Source organism: Leucoraja erinacea, chromosome 20 (assembly GCF_028641065.1).
Source record: "Leucoraja erinacea ecotype New England chromosome 20, Leri_hhj_1, whole genome shotgun sequence".
Classification (NCBI taxonomy): Eukaryota; Metazoa; Chordata; class Chondrichthyes; order Rajiformes; family Rajidae; genus Leucoraja; species Leucoraja erinaceus.
This window is the reverse complement of record NC_073396.1, coordinates 30027033-30044456: the sequence shown is the minus strand read 5'-3', so window position 1 is coordinate 30044456 and position 17424 is coordinate 30027033. Positions and strand designations below refer to the sequence as shown.

At 41.9% G+C, this 17424-nt stretch overlaps 1 protein-coding gene across 6 annotated transcripts in view; it reads right to left on the bottom strand.

Moving 5' to 3' along the window:
• Positions 1-17424, bottom strand: part of clec16a (C-type lectin domain containing 16A) — a 178826-nt gene that overhangs the window by 106754 nt on the left and 54648 nt on the right. For 3 of the 6 annotated variants that reach the window (XM_055651761.1, XM_055651764.1, XM_055651763.1), the window contains exons 4-5: positions 11707-11820; positions 6845-6886 (exon numbers count right to left, since the gene is read on the bottom strand). In XM_055651761.1, coding sequence (XP_055507736.1) covers positions 6845-6886; positions 11707-11820 — 156 coding nt within the window. The remainder of the gene's footprint in view (positions 1-6844; positions 6887-11706; positions 11821-17424) is intronic. The other 3 variants (XM_055651766.1, XM_055651762.1, XM_055651765.1) reach the window with 1 other exon arrangement.

Below are 17424 nucleotides of genomic sequence, written 5' to 3'. Positions count from 1 at the left end.
CAGACAGAAGGTGAGCAGCCTTGTGCACCTTCACATAAATGACATAGGTAGGAAAAGGGACGAGGTGCTGCAGTCAACCCAGGCAGGTAGGCAAAAGGTTAAAAAGTGGGATCTCATAGGTGGTTATCTCCAGATTACTCCTGGTGCCACCTGCTAGTGAGGGTACCAATAGTAATTTAAGACAGAATGCGTGACTCAGGAGTTGGTGCACGGAGTCTAATATTTTTAAGACTATAGGAATCTCTTCTGGTGCAGAGGTGACGTACAGGTTGGGACAGGTTACGCCTAAACAGGAGGGGGATCAATATTATTTGCTGTACACTGTACTGCTTTCTCCAAGCATGGACATTTGTCCACAGTGATTGCTTCAATATACACCTAACACATTTGGGCAGGGTTGCTGACACTTATGCAGTCAAGCAAAGAGAGGGAGAGAAGCTGCTTTCGATCATACACCTGGAAAAGATTTAGAGTGCTTGTAAGATCCAGACAGTATATATATTTTTTAAAAAGCCATTTCCCAGCAATGTCCACGGTTACCATGCCAGCCAGGGTTCAGCATGGAGCTCCATATCTAAGCGCTGACTGGCTGCCACGCTTATCCCAGCCTGCTCAACAGCAGTCCTCATAGGCAGCATCTCCGCAGTGAGTGGTGGGCAATTTACTGGTACAAGTCCTTCGGCAGAGGTGCCAAGCATCAGGCCAATCTCTGGTACAACTGCATGGAACAGGTTCACGCAGACACTATCTTGCAGGCCCAACACTCATCCTTGGAACATCAAGATATTCAGAACAGTCATGTCAAAATACCATTTATTCTCAGCCTACAACAATATATAATTTCACCCAAACTCATCCCCAAACTCCTGGAACTAGCACTCAGCAACACCTTCTGTGACTGAATCCTTGACTTCCTAACCCACAGACCACAATCACCAAGGATAGGCAACCAAATAGCCTCCACAATAACTCTCAACAACTGTGCCCCCCCCGCCCCCCCCCACACAGCTGCACTCTGAAACACCGACTATACTCCCTATACACTACTGTGACACATTCTTCTTCCAACTGCATTTACAAGTTTGTAGTTGACACCAACTTAATGTGCAGATCTTGAACAATGTGTACAGGAAGGAGATTCGGAATTTAGTAGCAATGTGTCAAGACAACCTCTCCGTCAATGTCAGCAAAAGAAAAATAAGCTGGTCATGAGCTTGAGCAAGCCACATGGTCTCCATGCCCCGGTCTGCATCAATGGTGATGAAATGGAGATGGTCGAAAACTGCATGTTCCTAGACATAAATACCACCAACAATTAGTTGCGGTCCAACCACATTGAGGCTATGGCTGAGAAAATGCACCAAAACCTCTGATTTCTCAGAAGACTAAGGAAATCTGGCATGTCTCCAATGACTCTTACCAATGTCTATAGATGCCCTGCAGAAAGCATCCCAGCTTGATTTGGCAACTGCTCTGCCCAAGACCACAAGAAACGGTAGTTTTGAAGGCAGCCCAGTCCATTACACAAACCATCCTTCCCATTGATTCCATCTACACCATGCTGCCTCAGGAAAGCTGCCTCAGAAAAGCAGCCTACATAATCAAAGACCACGCGCACTCTGATCATTCTCGCTTCTCCCCACCCTGTCGGTCAAAAGGTACAAAGGATTTCAAACAGTATCACCCGATTCAAGAACAGCGTATTCCCCGATGTTATTACTTGAACGGATCTCTCATAAGTATGTCAGTTCTCCCAATTTATCTCATAGCTACCCTTGAACTTATTTTTATTTACACTTTCTCTGTAGCTGTAACACTTTATTTTGTTACTTCCTCTTTTTATACTACCTGTTGTATTCGTGTAGGATATGATTTGCCTGATGGCACTTAAAATAAAGGTGTCCACTGTATCTTTGTATACATGACAATAATAAATCAATACCAATGCGCAAATGACCATTGATAAGAACAATGGCCAATGGCAGGAATGCTTTGCCTGATCCAATCCTGGCAACAGGGGACAGAACTGACCTCTTACAAACAGAAATTATGAGCACAAGGTGGCAGGATGGTACACAGTTTGCACAGCTGTCTCACAGTTCTTGTGACTTGGGTTCAATCCTGACCCTGCATGCACTTTCCATGTCATATTCAAGATGACATGCCTTCCACGGCACAGTCTGGTATCCTCCTATATATCAAGGACATGCTCATAGGTTATTTGGCTATTGTAAATTACTTCTTAGAGAAGGTTTAAAACTTTTTTTTTTAAATAGGTAGGAGATTGATGGGGAAAGGGAATCATTTGTAATGCCATAGGGAAATAAGGATGGGATACAACGATTCAAGGAATTGCTCTGCATGGGCTACAAGAGGTATAGCCATTGTGCAGGGCAATGCTGATCAGCTGAAGACCTGCCTCCCATCAGGTGACCGTGCTTGGGGTCACATAGTGCCAGGGGTACCTCATGTACCTGTCCAAATTTCTTTTAAACATTGTACTTGTACCTGCCTCTACAACTTGTTCTGACAGCTTGTTCAATATACCCCACCCTGTGTGAAAAAGTTGCCCCTCTACTCCATGCCCCTCGTAATTTTATATACCTCTATGAAGCCACACTCCTATGCTCCAAGGAAAAAGTCCCAGCCTATCTCTTCTCTCTTTACAACTCAAACCTTCCAGTGCCAGAAATATTTTTGTGATTTTTTGTCTGCACCCTTATCAGCTTAACGACATCCTTCCTGTGGCTGGGGACTCTCGAACTGCACACAATACTCCTCATGTGATCTCACCAATGGTTTGTACAGTTGCTACATGACATTCCAACTCCTCTGCGCAGTGCCCCAAACAATGAAAGGGAAGCAGGCCAAAATCTACGTCACCATCCTGTCCACCTGTGTCACCAATTTTAGAGAACTTTTAGGTGTACCCCTAGGTCCCTCACGCATTTGACCACAGATTTAAGTACTGTGTGCAGTCCTGGCTACCACATTATAAAGAATCATATCTCATTGAGAGACTAGAGAGAAGATTCAGCAGAAGATTCACTTGGATCAGAAGATTTTAGTTATTGCATAGGCTGGCCTTGTTTTCCCTGGAGCAAAAGGCCCCAAGGGTGATCAGAAATAAATGTACACGATTATGAGAGGCATACATTGGATAGTCAAAATCTCTGTCCCATAATCACCTATACAAAAACAAGAGGCCTAGGTTTAAGGTGAAAGAGAGTTTTAAAGAGGATCTGAGGGTTAGTCTTGTTTTATACTGAATGGTTGATATATCTGGAAAGTACTGCTAGAGTAGGATGTGGAATCAAATGCAATTACTACGTTCAAGATGATACAGTCCTAATTCAGGCAAAGCAGATAAGTGTAGATGGGCAGAAAATGTCAGCACGGATATAGCAGGCCAAAAGGCCCATGTGTGTGCGCTGTAACTATAACAATATCTGCATAAAAAAGAGCAATTGCCTTGACAGAAATAACTAATTTTTATATCATATAGTCAAATTAAAAGGTAATGAATCAAATTAAAGTGCAACATATCAAACCATGAATTTTAATGCAAACACACAAGAACATCATGGCATCTAAACTATCACGGATTCCTCAAAACCTCACAAGACACTTTACAAAGAGCATTTAATATTTGTTAATAACCAACAACAATTTATGACTAACAGATCCATTCAATATACTGCAAGTCAGCATTTACAGATCCACAGAACTATTAATTAAATACAGCCAAATATATGGTACTGTGAACTGTGGGTCGTTAATCTCTACAAAGAAAAATAATTGAAAATAAATAGCTTCCTAAAGCTGAAAAATGGAGCTATATTGAAAAAGAATCTTGAAATAATTATTATAGTGTTTGCACAGCCAAATTCGCATTTGTAAGCATTGCCTTTTGTTTTGTCCATTAATTTACTCCAGTCACCAAGACAAATGTGTTGCATTCAATGAGCTAGTTTTTCCATTTAATACGTGCAGCATTATATGCATAGAAGTAAAAATATATGGGTTAAGTTTTTTCAGCTGACCATACTTATCAACTTAAGTGAAATATATCGTCATAAATAATGCATCTATAAAGATGAAACCAAAGTAGGAAAATGTTTATTCCAAATATTGTTCCAATCTATAATTTCAATTCAAATAATTAAATGGATTTGGAATGGAAAGGTTGAATCAGAGAACACAAAACTTACAGGTTGTCACAAACACCCATCAGGTTCACTAGGCCTTTCAGGGAAGGAGCCTCTAATCCTTACCCAGTTTGCCCTTTGCATGACTCCCACCCACTTATAACTGACCAGTGTAATAGGCAATTAGTGTAAAAGACAGGCAATTGATGTGGCCTTGGTAGTAACACCCACATCCTATGAATGTATTAAACTACACAGATGGGGGAAAAAAAAAATAGAACACTGGGACAATTCAGTGGGTCAAGCAGCATCTGTAGAGGCAAAAAGGTATAAGTCGAAGTTTCTGGTCGTGACCCTGCATCGGGCCTGAGGGAACATGAAAGATTGCCAGTGTATATAGCAACAGTACATGGAAAAGTGGGATAGAGGTAAAAGGTAGAACCCCAGATGGGAAGGGGATGATGGGCAAATGGAACTGCTCTCTCTTGTCAACACACCTGAAGGGTTTCTTCAAAATTAATGACACAATGAATATGATTTTCACAACATGATATTTTTGAGCATCCATCATGACAAATACATAGTGCTCTTGTAAAAGATTCCACTTTCATTATTCAATTCATGTCAAACATTCTTACACAAATATTTTACACCTAGACCAAAAATTAAATTACAGTACATCTCACCCAAATTATGGCACTTTGAAGCAACATATCGATACTTTCCTTTCTTAATAAATAATTGATTCATTTTAAAATCGCTGGTTTCAAAACAATATTTTTGATTGACACTTGAAATATTTTGAACCAACGTTAACTTTAAGTACCAATTTATTCATTTCATGTGTGGTACTATAACTGTGGGCTTTTACTGTACCCAATAGTTTATTAATTATAGTACATCACAACTGTACTAAGCATAGCTTCTGGATGAAATTAGGCATTGCACAGATCCAATGGAAATCTGTACAGCATCCATGTTCATGTAACAGGAATCAAAGTTATGATACTGCATAGCATGACTATATCCCACAAAATCAATTATTATATTAAGAGGTAATGAACCAAAGTAAAGGCTGCAACATATCAAACCATGGATTTTATTGAAAGCACACATTTAATGCAATGAACAGCATTTAATATTTGACCTCTCAATTTACTCATAATTCACTTCTCCTTCCATCCAAGAATCTCCCTCCTCTCCATAACCTCCCTCCTCCACAAAAAAACAACCCTACTTTTACCCTGGCCTTATTAAAACATCTTATTAACAAGAACTGTTTCAAAATCTCCAGTTTGCTGCTGTGGTATTTTCCAAATGTTAAACAGCTTAATCATTACCGATCTCATCACCTCTGGCATTCTTCCATCTGCAGCCTCCAACCTTGTAGTTCCCCAGCCCCACTCTGCTCGCTTATATTTCTTTCCAAAATACACAAATAGGACTGCCCCAGCAGGCCCATTGTTTCCTCAGCTTCTACCCAACAGAACTCATCTCCAAATACCTTGATTCCATCCTATCCCACCGTCCCGTTTCCTGCCGATCTACACCCGAGACACCTCGCATGTCTTTCAACTCTTGAATAACTTTCAATTCCTTGGCCCCATTGCCTCATCTTTACCAAAGATGTTCAGTCTCTTTATACCTCTATCCCCCACTAGAAAGGTCCCAAATACTTTGGTTCTTCCTTGACCAGACACCCAACCAGTTTCCCTCTCCCACCTGACGGAACTTGTCCTCAACTTCAACAACTTCTCTTCCAACTCCTCTCACTTTCATCAAGTTGAAGGTATAGCCATAGGCACTTGCATGGGACCCAGCTATGCCTGCCTTTTCATTGGTCTTGAACAGCCCTTGATCCAAATGTACACTGATAACATCCACCAAGATGACTGAATTATTACAAAGCAATCTGTGCCAAAAGTGGTCTCTGTGTGACACCAATTTTGAACTTGCATCCCTCATCATTTCAACAGAACCCAATAAAGATAATGTTGTCAGTTGTTACAAATACATTTATGTTTAAAAGATATTTGAACAAGTGCACAGATAGAAAAGGTTGAGAGGGACACGGGCCAAATGGGACAAGTTCTGGTAGGCAGCCTGGTTGTCATGGACAAGTTGGGCTGAAGATAGTGTTTCCCTTCTGTAAAAATCTATGACCCTAACATATCCAAGCTAGATTTACGTGGTTCTATTTATAAAAATATTTGTTTCTTTCCACGGAACTTTTACCATTTAATTCTTGTTTCTTTCAAGAATAACTCGGGCGAGTCTAATATTTTGTTTTTCCATTTCCATCATAAATAAATCCTGTCCGGGAAGGAACTGCAGATGCTTATTTAAACCGAAGATAGACACAAAACAGCTGGAGGAACTCAGCGGGACAGGCAGCATCTCTGGAGAGATGGAATGGGAGACGTTTTGGGTCAAGACCCTTCTTCAGACTGAAATCTGAAATCCTGTCTATCTTTTCGCAAACAAACTATTTTACCCCTGTTACTTCATTTATTTAAAATTAGCTTGGAAAAAATACCTCAGAGTTCATGTTGATATATACTGAGCATGTAACTGAATAACAGAAATACAATCATAAACACAAAACAGTTTGGCTTTAAAAGCCATTTATCATTTCATGCCAAAAACCTGTTGAATAAACAAATTATGGTTATAAATATTCAAAAAATAATACAGACCTTGGTTTCAGATGAAGAGTTAGTCAGTGGAGTTGGAAAAAGCTACGTCAGAGGGAGGATCAGAGAAGCAAGAAAGCAGAAGAATAATATTAGTAGATTAGAGTTGATGGGACTTTACTGAGAAATTGAGTCCCCTCCCACTCCCCTTGGGACATTTGAACTGAAAGATTATTTTGTCAGAGTTCCACTGGGAGGTGGATATTTCCCACTTTCCTCAAAATTGAGTGCATAACAAAGTGGGTTTGCAATTTAATTGTTGCTCCCAGATAGATAATCTCAGTGGACTGTTTCTGAAGTATGAAGAGAGTCATGATATTTTCTTGAAGATAATGATTAACCTGCTTTGTCCTTACCTTATGCTTTCATGGTAGCAGTTAACAGAATTTGAAAATACTATAGAAACATAGAAACATAGAAATTAGGTGCAGGAGTAGGCCATTCGGCCCCTTCGAGCCTGCACCGCCATTCAATATGATCATGGCTGATCATCCAACTCAGTATCCTGTACCTGCCTTCTCTCCATACCCCCTGATCCCCTTAGCCACAAGGGCCACATCTAACTCCCTCTTAAATATAGCCAATGAACTGGCCTCAACTACCCTCTGTGGCAGAGAGTTCCAGAGATTCACCACTCTCTGTGTGAAAAAAGTTCTTCTCATCTCGGTTTTAAAGGATTTCCCCTTTATCCTTAAGCTGTGACCCCTTGTCCTGGACTTCCCTAACATCGGGAACAATCTTCCTGCATCTAGCCTGTCCAACCCCTTAAGAATTTGTAAGTTTCTATAAGATCCCCTCTCAATCTTCTAAATTCTAGAGAGTATAAACCAAGTCTATCCAGTCTTTCTTCATAAGACAGTCCTGACATCCCAGGAATCAGTCTGGTGAACCGTCTCTGCACTCCCTCTATGGCAATAATGTCCTTCCTCAGATTTGGATCTTAAATAAATATCTTAAATAAATTCCTGCTCTCATAATGCTTTATACATCATTTGTAAAACCGGTAAACAAAGAGTAAGCCCAGTCAACTGACTCCACAGATTGAGATTTGTAATAGGGCAAAAAAGAAAAAAAAATGTTTTTAAATCACACGTGGTTAAAGTGCACATTGTCAGATTTTAAATAAAGGCAATTTTTATACATTTTGGGTTCACCATGTAGAAATTACAGCAGTGTTTATACATTGTTCCCACCATTTCAGGGCACCATAATGTTTAGGACACAGCAATGTCATGTAAATGAAAGTAGTCATGTTTAGTATTTTGTTGCATATCCTTTGCATGCAATGACTGCTTGAGGACTGCGATTCATGGAATTCACCAGTTGTTAGGTGTATTCTCTGGTGATGCTCTGCCAGGCTAGTAGTGCAGCCATCTTTAGCTTGTGTTTGTTTTGGGGGCTAATTCCCTTCAGTTTTCTCTTCAGCATATAAAACGCATGCTCAATTGGGTTCAGATCGGGTGATTGACTTGGCCACTGAAGAATTGACCATTTTTTAGCTTTGAAAATCTCCTTTGTTGCTTTAGCAGTATGTTTGGGATCATTGTCTTGCTGTAGAATGAACTGTCGGCCAATGAGTTTTGAGGCATTTGTTTGAACTTGAGCAGATCTTGAGTACAACTTGAGTGTATAAATGTGTCTATACACTTCAGAATTCATTATGCTACTACCATCACCAGTTGCATCATCAATGCAGATAAATTAGCCAGTACCTTCAGCAGCCATGCATGCCAGGCCATAACATCCCCACCACCGTGTTTCACAGATGAGGTGATATGCTTTGGATCTTGGGCAGTTCCTTCTCTCCTCCATACTTTGCTCTTGCCATCACTCTGATATAAGTTAAGTCTCATCTGTCCACAAGATCTTTTTCCAGAACTGTGGTTGCTCTTTTAAGTACTTCTTGGCAAACTGTAACCTGGCCATCCTACTTTTGCGGCTAACCAGTGGTTTGCATCTTGCAGTGTAGCCTCTGTATTTCTGTTCATGAAGTCTTCTGTGGACAGTGGTCATTGACAAATCCACACCCGACTCATGAAGAGTGTTTCTGGTCTGTCGGACAGGTGTTTGGGGATTTTCTTTATTAAAGAGTGAATTATTCTGTCATCAGCAGTGGAGGTCTTTATTGGCCTGCCAGTCCCTTTGCGATTAATAGGCTCACCAGTGCTCTCTTTCTTCTTAATGATGTTCCAAACAGTTGATTTTGGTTAGCCTAAGGTTTGGCTGATGTCTCTAACAGTTTTATTCTTGTTTCTCCATCTCATAATGGCTTCTTTTACTTTCATTGGCATAACTTTGATCCTCATGTTGATAAACAGCAATAAAAGTTTCCAAAGGTGATGGAAAGACTGGAGGAAAGACTAGGTGCTGAGAGCTCTTTTATACCTGCATTAAGGAGGCAATTAAACACACCCGAGCAATTACTAAAACCTGTGAAGCCATGTGTCCCAAACATCATGGTGCCCTGAAATGGGGGGACTATGTATAAACACAGCTGTAATTTCTACCTGGTGAAACCAAAATGTATAAAAATACCCTTTCATAAAATCTGACATTGTGTACTTTAACCACATGTGATTTTTTTTTCTATAACAAATCTCAAATTGTGGAGTACAGATGCAAACAAATAGATGACGGGTCTTTGTCCCAAACATTATGGAGGGCACTGTGCATTTCTAGCCAAGCAGTCAATCCCAGTCCAGGGACCAACATAATCTGTTCAACAGAAATTCAAATAAGGGGAGGAAAATGCTGCATAGTTTACAATTTACAAATTAAAATGTTTGTCACCTGTCTGTACACAAATATGTCAAGCATAATCCAAAATCTACGAGAGTTAGTGGCAGTGATTATCAACAAAAGATTACACTATGTCCCTCTCTCTCTCTCCTGATCTACCCAGGCCCTCTTCATTTGAAACCTTCATCAGCTCCCGATCAACCAATTTCTTTCTCCTTGCCCACCTACTCCATCTGCCCATCACCTACACACTCCTCCCACTACGTCCCCTATTCCATCTCACCATTTCCCTTGGCTTACCAATCTTCCAACTTTTATCCGATTCTATAATCTGCTGCCCTTTGTCTCCCCTTATAACCTCCCAGCCCATCGCCATCTCCATCCTTCCATCCCCTATCCAACTCCATTTTCCAATTAACCCCTCTTCACCTGGATCCACCTTTTATCCCTAGCCCTCCAACCTCAGTTATTGATACTGGCCTCTCCTCTTGTCTAAATGAAGGGTCTCGACTACAAAGTTAAGGATTCATTTCCTTCTGCAGTTGCAGCTTAACCGGTTGAGTTTCCCCAACAGTTTGCTCTAGATACAGTCATCCGCAGTCTCATGTGTCCGCTACAATTCATTTCTGGCATTCTATTTCAGGACAAACTACCTCATGCTCAGATACTGGCCATGAATGGTGTATGATCTTATACACTTCATCTTAATATTCACTATTATAAATCATTTTTTAAATTATTTTGCCAAGGCAAAATCTTTTTTTATAATTTATTTATTTATTTATTTATTTATTTATTTATTTTAAACTGCTCTCTCTTCCAAACAGCTCAGTCAAACATTTAAGAATTATATGGTTACACAGAAAAGCTGGAGAAACTCAGCGGGTGCAGCAGCATCTATGGAGCGAAGGAAATAGGCAACGTTTCGGGCCGAAACCCTTCTTCAGACTGATCGGGGGTGGGGGTGGGTCGGGACAAGAAAGGGAAAAGGAGGAGTAGCCAGAAGGCTGGAGGGTGGGAGGAGACAGCAGGGGAGCTGAGGAAGGGGAGGAGACAGCAAGGACTAACAGAATTGGGAGAATTCGATGTTCATGCCCCGGGGGTGTAGACTCCCCAAACGGAATATGAGGTGCTGTTCCTCCAATTTCCGGTGCTGCTCGCTGTGGCCATGGAGGAGACCCAGGACAGAGAGGTCGGAGGCGGAGTGGGAGGGGGAGTTGAAGTGCTGAGCCACTGGGAGGTCAGCTTGGTTATTGCGGACCGAGCGGAGGTGTTCAGCGAAACGATCGCCCAACCTCCGCTTGGTCTCACCGATATAGATCTGCTGGCATCTAGAGCAGCGGACGCAATAGATGAGGTTGGAAGAGATGCAGGTAAACCTCTGTCGCACCTGGAACGACTGCTTGGGTCCTTGAACGGAGTCGAGGGGGGAGGTAAAGGGACAAGTGTTGCATCTCCTGCGGCCGCAAGGGAAAGTGCCCGGGGAGGGGGTGGACCGAGAGGGAAGGGAAGAATTGACAAGGGAGTTATGGAGGGAGCGGTCTTTGCGGAAGGCAGATATGGGGGGAGATGGGAAGATGTGGCGAGTAGTGGGGTCACGTTGGAGGTGGCGAAACTGACGGAGGATTATTTTTTGTATGTGACGGCTGGTGGGGTGAAAGGTGAGGACTAGGGGGACTCGGCCCTTGTTGCGAGTGTTTAAGAATTATATAATTGATTTTGTAATCATAAAATGAATGGTAAGCACTTAGTGTACACAAACATCTCCAGATTATTTTACATCAGATTAAACAAGATTTTTCCTCAAGGAAAGTCTCTTCTATTCTACAGTTATGTTTGCAGAAACTCTGCAGTCTCTAATGTTCATCTTTTTTCCAAGTATTGTTCAATATATCGTTCTCCCAATACAGGTACTACTTATCAAAAATGTTTCATTAAAATGAACTTAGTCATTTAAATGTAAAGGCTATCAAGTGGACATTGAGATCAAGAATCATGTTGAATTTAGTACGGTAGAAGTCTAGAAAGGATTAGATATCACACGGAACAAAGCATCTCCAGTCAAGTTAACTCAGTATGAGGAATTGGATAGCCATCTCAACTGAACAGGAATGAGAAAGACTTACTGAGTGTTTCAAAGCTTCCTGCTCTGAATGAAAGCCAAACATTGAAAGGTCCCCATTCAAGATAACTTCAGCCAAAGAATTCACCAATGGCCTAAAGTGTATAATTAAAAACACCTGAAAAAAGAAAAAGTAAGTTAACATTACATGATAACTTTTAAAGAATCTTTAAAGAATTATTAACAAATCGTTAATAATAATGTACTTGAAATAACTAGATTATGTTCTCAAAAATTATTCACACCCTGATCTATGAATGCAAGGAACTGCAATATTAAGGAGAATGGGGTAAATAAGACTGGAAGCAAGAGAAAAAAGTATCCTGTTTTTTTCCCCCTCACTTCCAGTTCCCCCCCCCACCTCCTTTCTACAATTAGTCCGAAGAAGGGTCCCAACCCGAAACGTCAACTATCCATTTTCTCCAGAGATAGTGCCTGACCGCCTGTTACTCCAGCACTGTGTCTATCTGATTTATAAATGTTATCAATTTTCATAATTTTAGATGAAATCATTTAAAACATAATTGGCAAAGTGAAATTGCACATAACATTTGTTACACCATCATAAACAGTAAGAGTCGAAACACCTACTCTTGATTCCTAAATGCATTTATACTTCTAACATCCCTCTATTAACATGCTAAACATCCTTGCGATCACTTCGGACCAGAAACTAAAATGGACCATCCACAAAGCAATACACAAGCAATTCAGCTCAACACCCCAAAGGAATTTCACTATCCACACGACACAATTTAAGAGCATTATGAAACATTATGCAACTTACCTGGATGAGTCTAAGAATAATCAAGAAATTTGACACCATTCACAATAAAACGTTCCATTTCATTGGCATTCTAATGCTACACATTCATTCCCTCCACCTCTGGATGAACATAGGCCAGTTTGTACCGTGTACAAATTGCACAACTGTTAGTTCCTTCATAGGCCTGTCCCACAGGTGATTTTTCAGCGGACTGCCAGTGACTGTCAAGTTGCCAGCAGTCGCTTGAAAAACCAGCAACTTGAACAGCGACTGTCAGAGTCACAAGGTGCAATGCCAAGGTGATACAGCCACACACCGCAATGAATAGGAAGGTTGACGCTGTAATTAAGACGGCTAAAGCACAGTGTATGGCAAGTCCTTTACAAAAGGGGGGGGGAGAAGGAGTGGAGACAACTTTTAAGAAGCCAGCCAACTTTTAATAAGCGAGAGATACACAGCTGTGAAGTTCGGCAGACTGCGAAGTTCGCCAGTCGGTTTTCTTTGGTTCTGAAAAAACTCCGGCTTACTTTATTTTCCCCCAATGAACCAATGGAAATGACTGGTCAGCAAAGGCGATTAACTAAAACCATCTACGACTACCTCAACTACCTACAACTACATGGCGACCCCACTACAACTGCACCTACGAATACAGGATTATCGATTATCTCCATGGCAACCAATTTTAGGTAGCAGAACATTTTTGAACATGTTGAAAAATTTGCGGCAACCATACTGAGGCCATGAAGGAGACACACCAGAGACCACCAGCGAACATGTGGCGACCATGTAGCGAGGGCAGAGTCTCCTAAGTGGGACAGGCCCATCAGTCAATAACACCTGTCAAACCGGCAACCTCTTGCCACCTGGAAGGACAAGGTCGCATGTTCATGGAAATACCACACCTCCAGGTTTCTGTGATCTGGAAAGTATTGCCATTTTTGAATATTGTAATTTAATTCTGAAATAGTATTATGGCAACACTTTCATCACAATTGCAGTGCTTCAAAAAGGTGGGATCTTCAAGCACCTTTTCATGGGCAATTTGAGACAGGCAATAAATCTGATCCTGTCTGTGACATCCACATGCCAAAAATGTGGACAATTAACAAGCCAAATAGAATTGATTATATTGCAAAGATATTCAAAGAACCAGGATTATAGGTTAGTTCATATTCACCAATTTGGATTTTGTCACATTACACACAATGCAAAATACATTAAATATTAAATTAAAAAAAATAGAAAATCCAAAAATGAAGTATGTTCCTGGTCAACATGGAGACACAAGGGACTGCCAGATGCTGTAATCTTGAGAGATAAACAGAGTGCTGGAGGAACTCAGAGGGTCAGGCAGCATGTCATTCTGAGGAAGGATCCGGACCTGCAACGTCACACACCCATGTTCTCCACAGATGCTGCCTGATCTGCTGAGTTACTCCAGGATTTTTGTCTTTTTTGGTAAACCAGCATCTTCAGTTCCTTGTGTCTATATGATCAACACACTGTTCAATTTTTTATTGCAGGAATTTGTCACTAATTTTGTGCAAGTAGAGATTTTGATCCTGTTACAGAGCATCACTGTTTTTTTTAAACTGTGGTTTGATGAGATGCAATAATAAGATAAATAAACTTCACAGAACGTTTGTACTCTGTATTTGAAGAAACTATGGATTGCGAGGATGAGAGTGTTAAAAGGTAAGTAGCCAGTCCATGTTGCAGTATATCAAAGTATACTAGTTTCCTGTTGATTGACTGTGTTTGTCAATAATTTATAAGGATTACAAAGATCTGGATGTGCAGATACATTGAAGAACTAAAACGCAAGACAACAAATTGTAAATCAGAGACTCTGATAAACCAGAGCCAAAATAGGTCAGCAACAAGAGTCAAGTCAAGAGAGTCAAGAGTGTTTTTATTGTCTTGGGTCCCGGACGGGACAATGAAATTCTTACTAGCTGCAGCACAACAGAATATGTGAATATGTGAGCATTGTATATAACGGGAAAAAAAGTAAAAGTTCAATAAATAACAAATATAGTGCAAATAACAAATAATATATAGTCTTTTGCAGTTCATAGCTCATAGCTTATTCGTTGTGTTTAATAGCCTGGGCTGTGGGGAAGTAGCTGTTCCTGAACATGCACGTTAGTCTTCAGGCTCCTGTACCTTCTTTAGTGTGTGGCCAGGATGGTGTGGCTCGTTGATGATTTTGGCTGCCTTTGAGGCAGTGACTTCGACGGTGGGGAGGGCAAAGCCGGTGATGGACTGGGCAGTGGCCACAACTTTTTGTAGTCTTTTTCGCTCCTGGACATTACTGGACATAATACTTTTGGACATCTCAACGAGCAGAAAAATGCTAGAGATTAAATAAGGCTAAATATTGCAGATCATGGAAGATTGGAGGCTACTAAGGTAGTTTTGGAAAGGTCAGAGAAGCAAAGAAAAAGGATTCTGCATTTCCAATATTCAATTGGACCAAACAGTAGTTTACACTAATCTTACAATACTCCCACTTTTTGTTTATATATTCACAACACCCTCCAGATTCTACCACCCACCTCCACATTAGGGACGATATACAGTGGTCAATTAACCTACCAATCCATCCATATTTGGAATGTGGGAGCAAACCAGAGCACCTAGAAGAAACTCAGATGATCACAGGGCCAACTTGCAATCTCCAAGCAGACATCACCAGAGGTCCTCAATCTCTGATGCTCCAAGATTGTTACTCTACTATCTGCGCAATAGTGCCACGCAAAACAAAAAAGATGCTGGGTATTAAAATAAAAATTCAATCCATATCCCAAAAATACTCAACTACACATAGCTTTCACAGCATGAAACACGGACTTTGATTTTTTTGGGACATTGCTTTCAAAATGTAACAGTATAATTAGCTGCTCGTATAATAATCATGGACTTTAGGAGGGCACATCATCCGAGGACGTACACTCCATTGAGTATAAATGGGGATCCTGTGGATAGGGTGAACTGTTTTAAATATCTGGGAGTCCACATCTCTGAGGATATGACATGGTCATCACACGCCTCAGCACTGGTGAGTAAGGCAAGGCAGCGCCTTTACCACCTCAGGCAATTGAGGAAATTCAGAGTGTCTCCGAGGATCCTCCAGTGCTTCTACGCAGCGGCGGTGGAAAGCATCTTGTCCGGGAACATTACCATCTGGTTCGGGAATTGCTCTGCCAAGGACAAGAAGGCTCTGCAGAGAGTAGTGCGTTCGGCCGAACGCACTATGGGAACTTCACTCACCCCCTGCAGGAACTATACAACAGGAGGTGCAACTCCAGAGCAAACAAAATCATGAGAGACCTCTTCCACCCCTGCAACAGGCTGTTCCAGCCGCTACGGTCAGGCAAACGCCTCCGTTGCCATGCAGTGAGAACGGAGAGGTTGAGAAGGAGTTTCTTCCCAGAGGCAATTCGGACTGTAAACGCCTTTCTCACCAGGGACTAACTGTACAGAACGTTTTTCCTTCTATTATTTATTATGTAAAATAATATGTGTGTTATGATTGTGTTTATAATTTGTTTGGTTGTTTTGTTGTTCCGCGAGCATTGCCACTTTCATTTCACTGCACATCTCGTATGTGTATGTGACAAATAAACTTGACTTGACTTGACTTGAGCTAGTCACTTTACTCAAGTCATTTTACTCAAAACATATTATGAGTTTCTATTGCCCGAATGAAAAATGTTCCAACAATAAACAGATATATTGTAGCGGCACCTAGTGGTGGGGCTGGGTATTCAGAACCCTCGTCATTGGTCGGGACCGGGCAGGTTAGTTCGCGGGCTTTTGAGAGTAATCCGTAGTTAGCGCTCCTTGCATCGACAAGAGCTGGAATTGTTAGTTCTAGACTGCTTTGAGCATTTGTTTTTGTTAATAAAGAATATTACGCTCAACCTGCCTGATCTCACTACATTGGTGACCCCGAAGATCCGAACGTTTTTTAGGTCCGATCATGAACGCCGTCGAGAATCTCGATGCCAGCCACGCCCAGTAGAACGCGGTTTCGCTTAAATTGCCCGTTTTCTGGGCAGTCCAACCTCATGTGTGGTTCCAACACATTTAGTCCCATTCAAATTCAGCAAATTGTCGCGGATTCATCAAAATACTTCTACGTGGTCGGCGCGCTCAACCAAGAAACCGCAACCCGATTGCTCCCTTACCTCCAAAATCCGCCAGCCGACAACAAGTACGAGGGTTACACAAAAAAGCTGGAGAAACTCAGCGGGTGCAGCAGCATCTATGGAGCGAAGGAAATAGGCAACGTTTCGGGCCGAAACCCTTCTTCGTCCCGAAACGTTGCCTATTTCCTTCTCTCCATAGATGCTGCTGCACCCGCTGAGTTTCTCCAGCTTTTTTGTGTAACCTTTGATTCTCCAGCATCTGCAGTTCCCTCTTAAACAAGTACGAGGGCTTCAAGGCACTGCTGCTGCGTACTTTCGAGCTCAGCCACCGCGATCGCGCCGCCCGGATCCTGTATATGGACTGGCTTCGGTGACCACAAGCCGTCGGTGCTGATGAGCGAAATGCTTTCGCTGATGGACGGTCACCAGCCTTGTCTCTTCTTTGAGCAGGCTTTCCTCGAGCAGATGCCCGACAACATCCACCTGCTCCTCGCCGGTTGCGACTTCACTGACCCCCTGCAACTCGCCAAGCGGGCGGACGAGCTGTGGCTCGCCAAGCAACAGGACGGCTCATCCATCAGCTAGGTGTCTACAGCTCTGCGACGGCCCATTCCACCTTCGACCGACAACGCCGCAATCGACTGCTGCGGATCCCAATAAGCGCCTGTGGTGATACTACCACCAAGTAACACACAGGCGCCGGCCGATGCCGTTCTCCCTGCTCACATCCGGGAAATACTTTGGCTGATCGCTAGTAGAAGCTATCGCTGTGAGCCAGAAACATCGCTTCTACATCTGG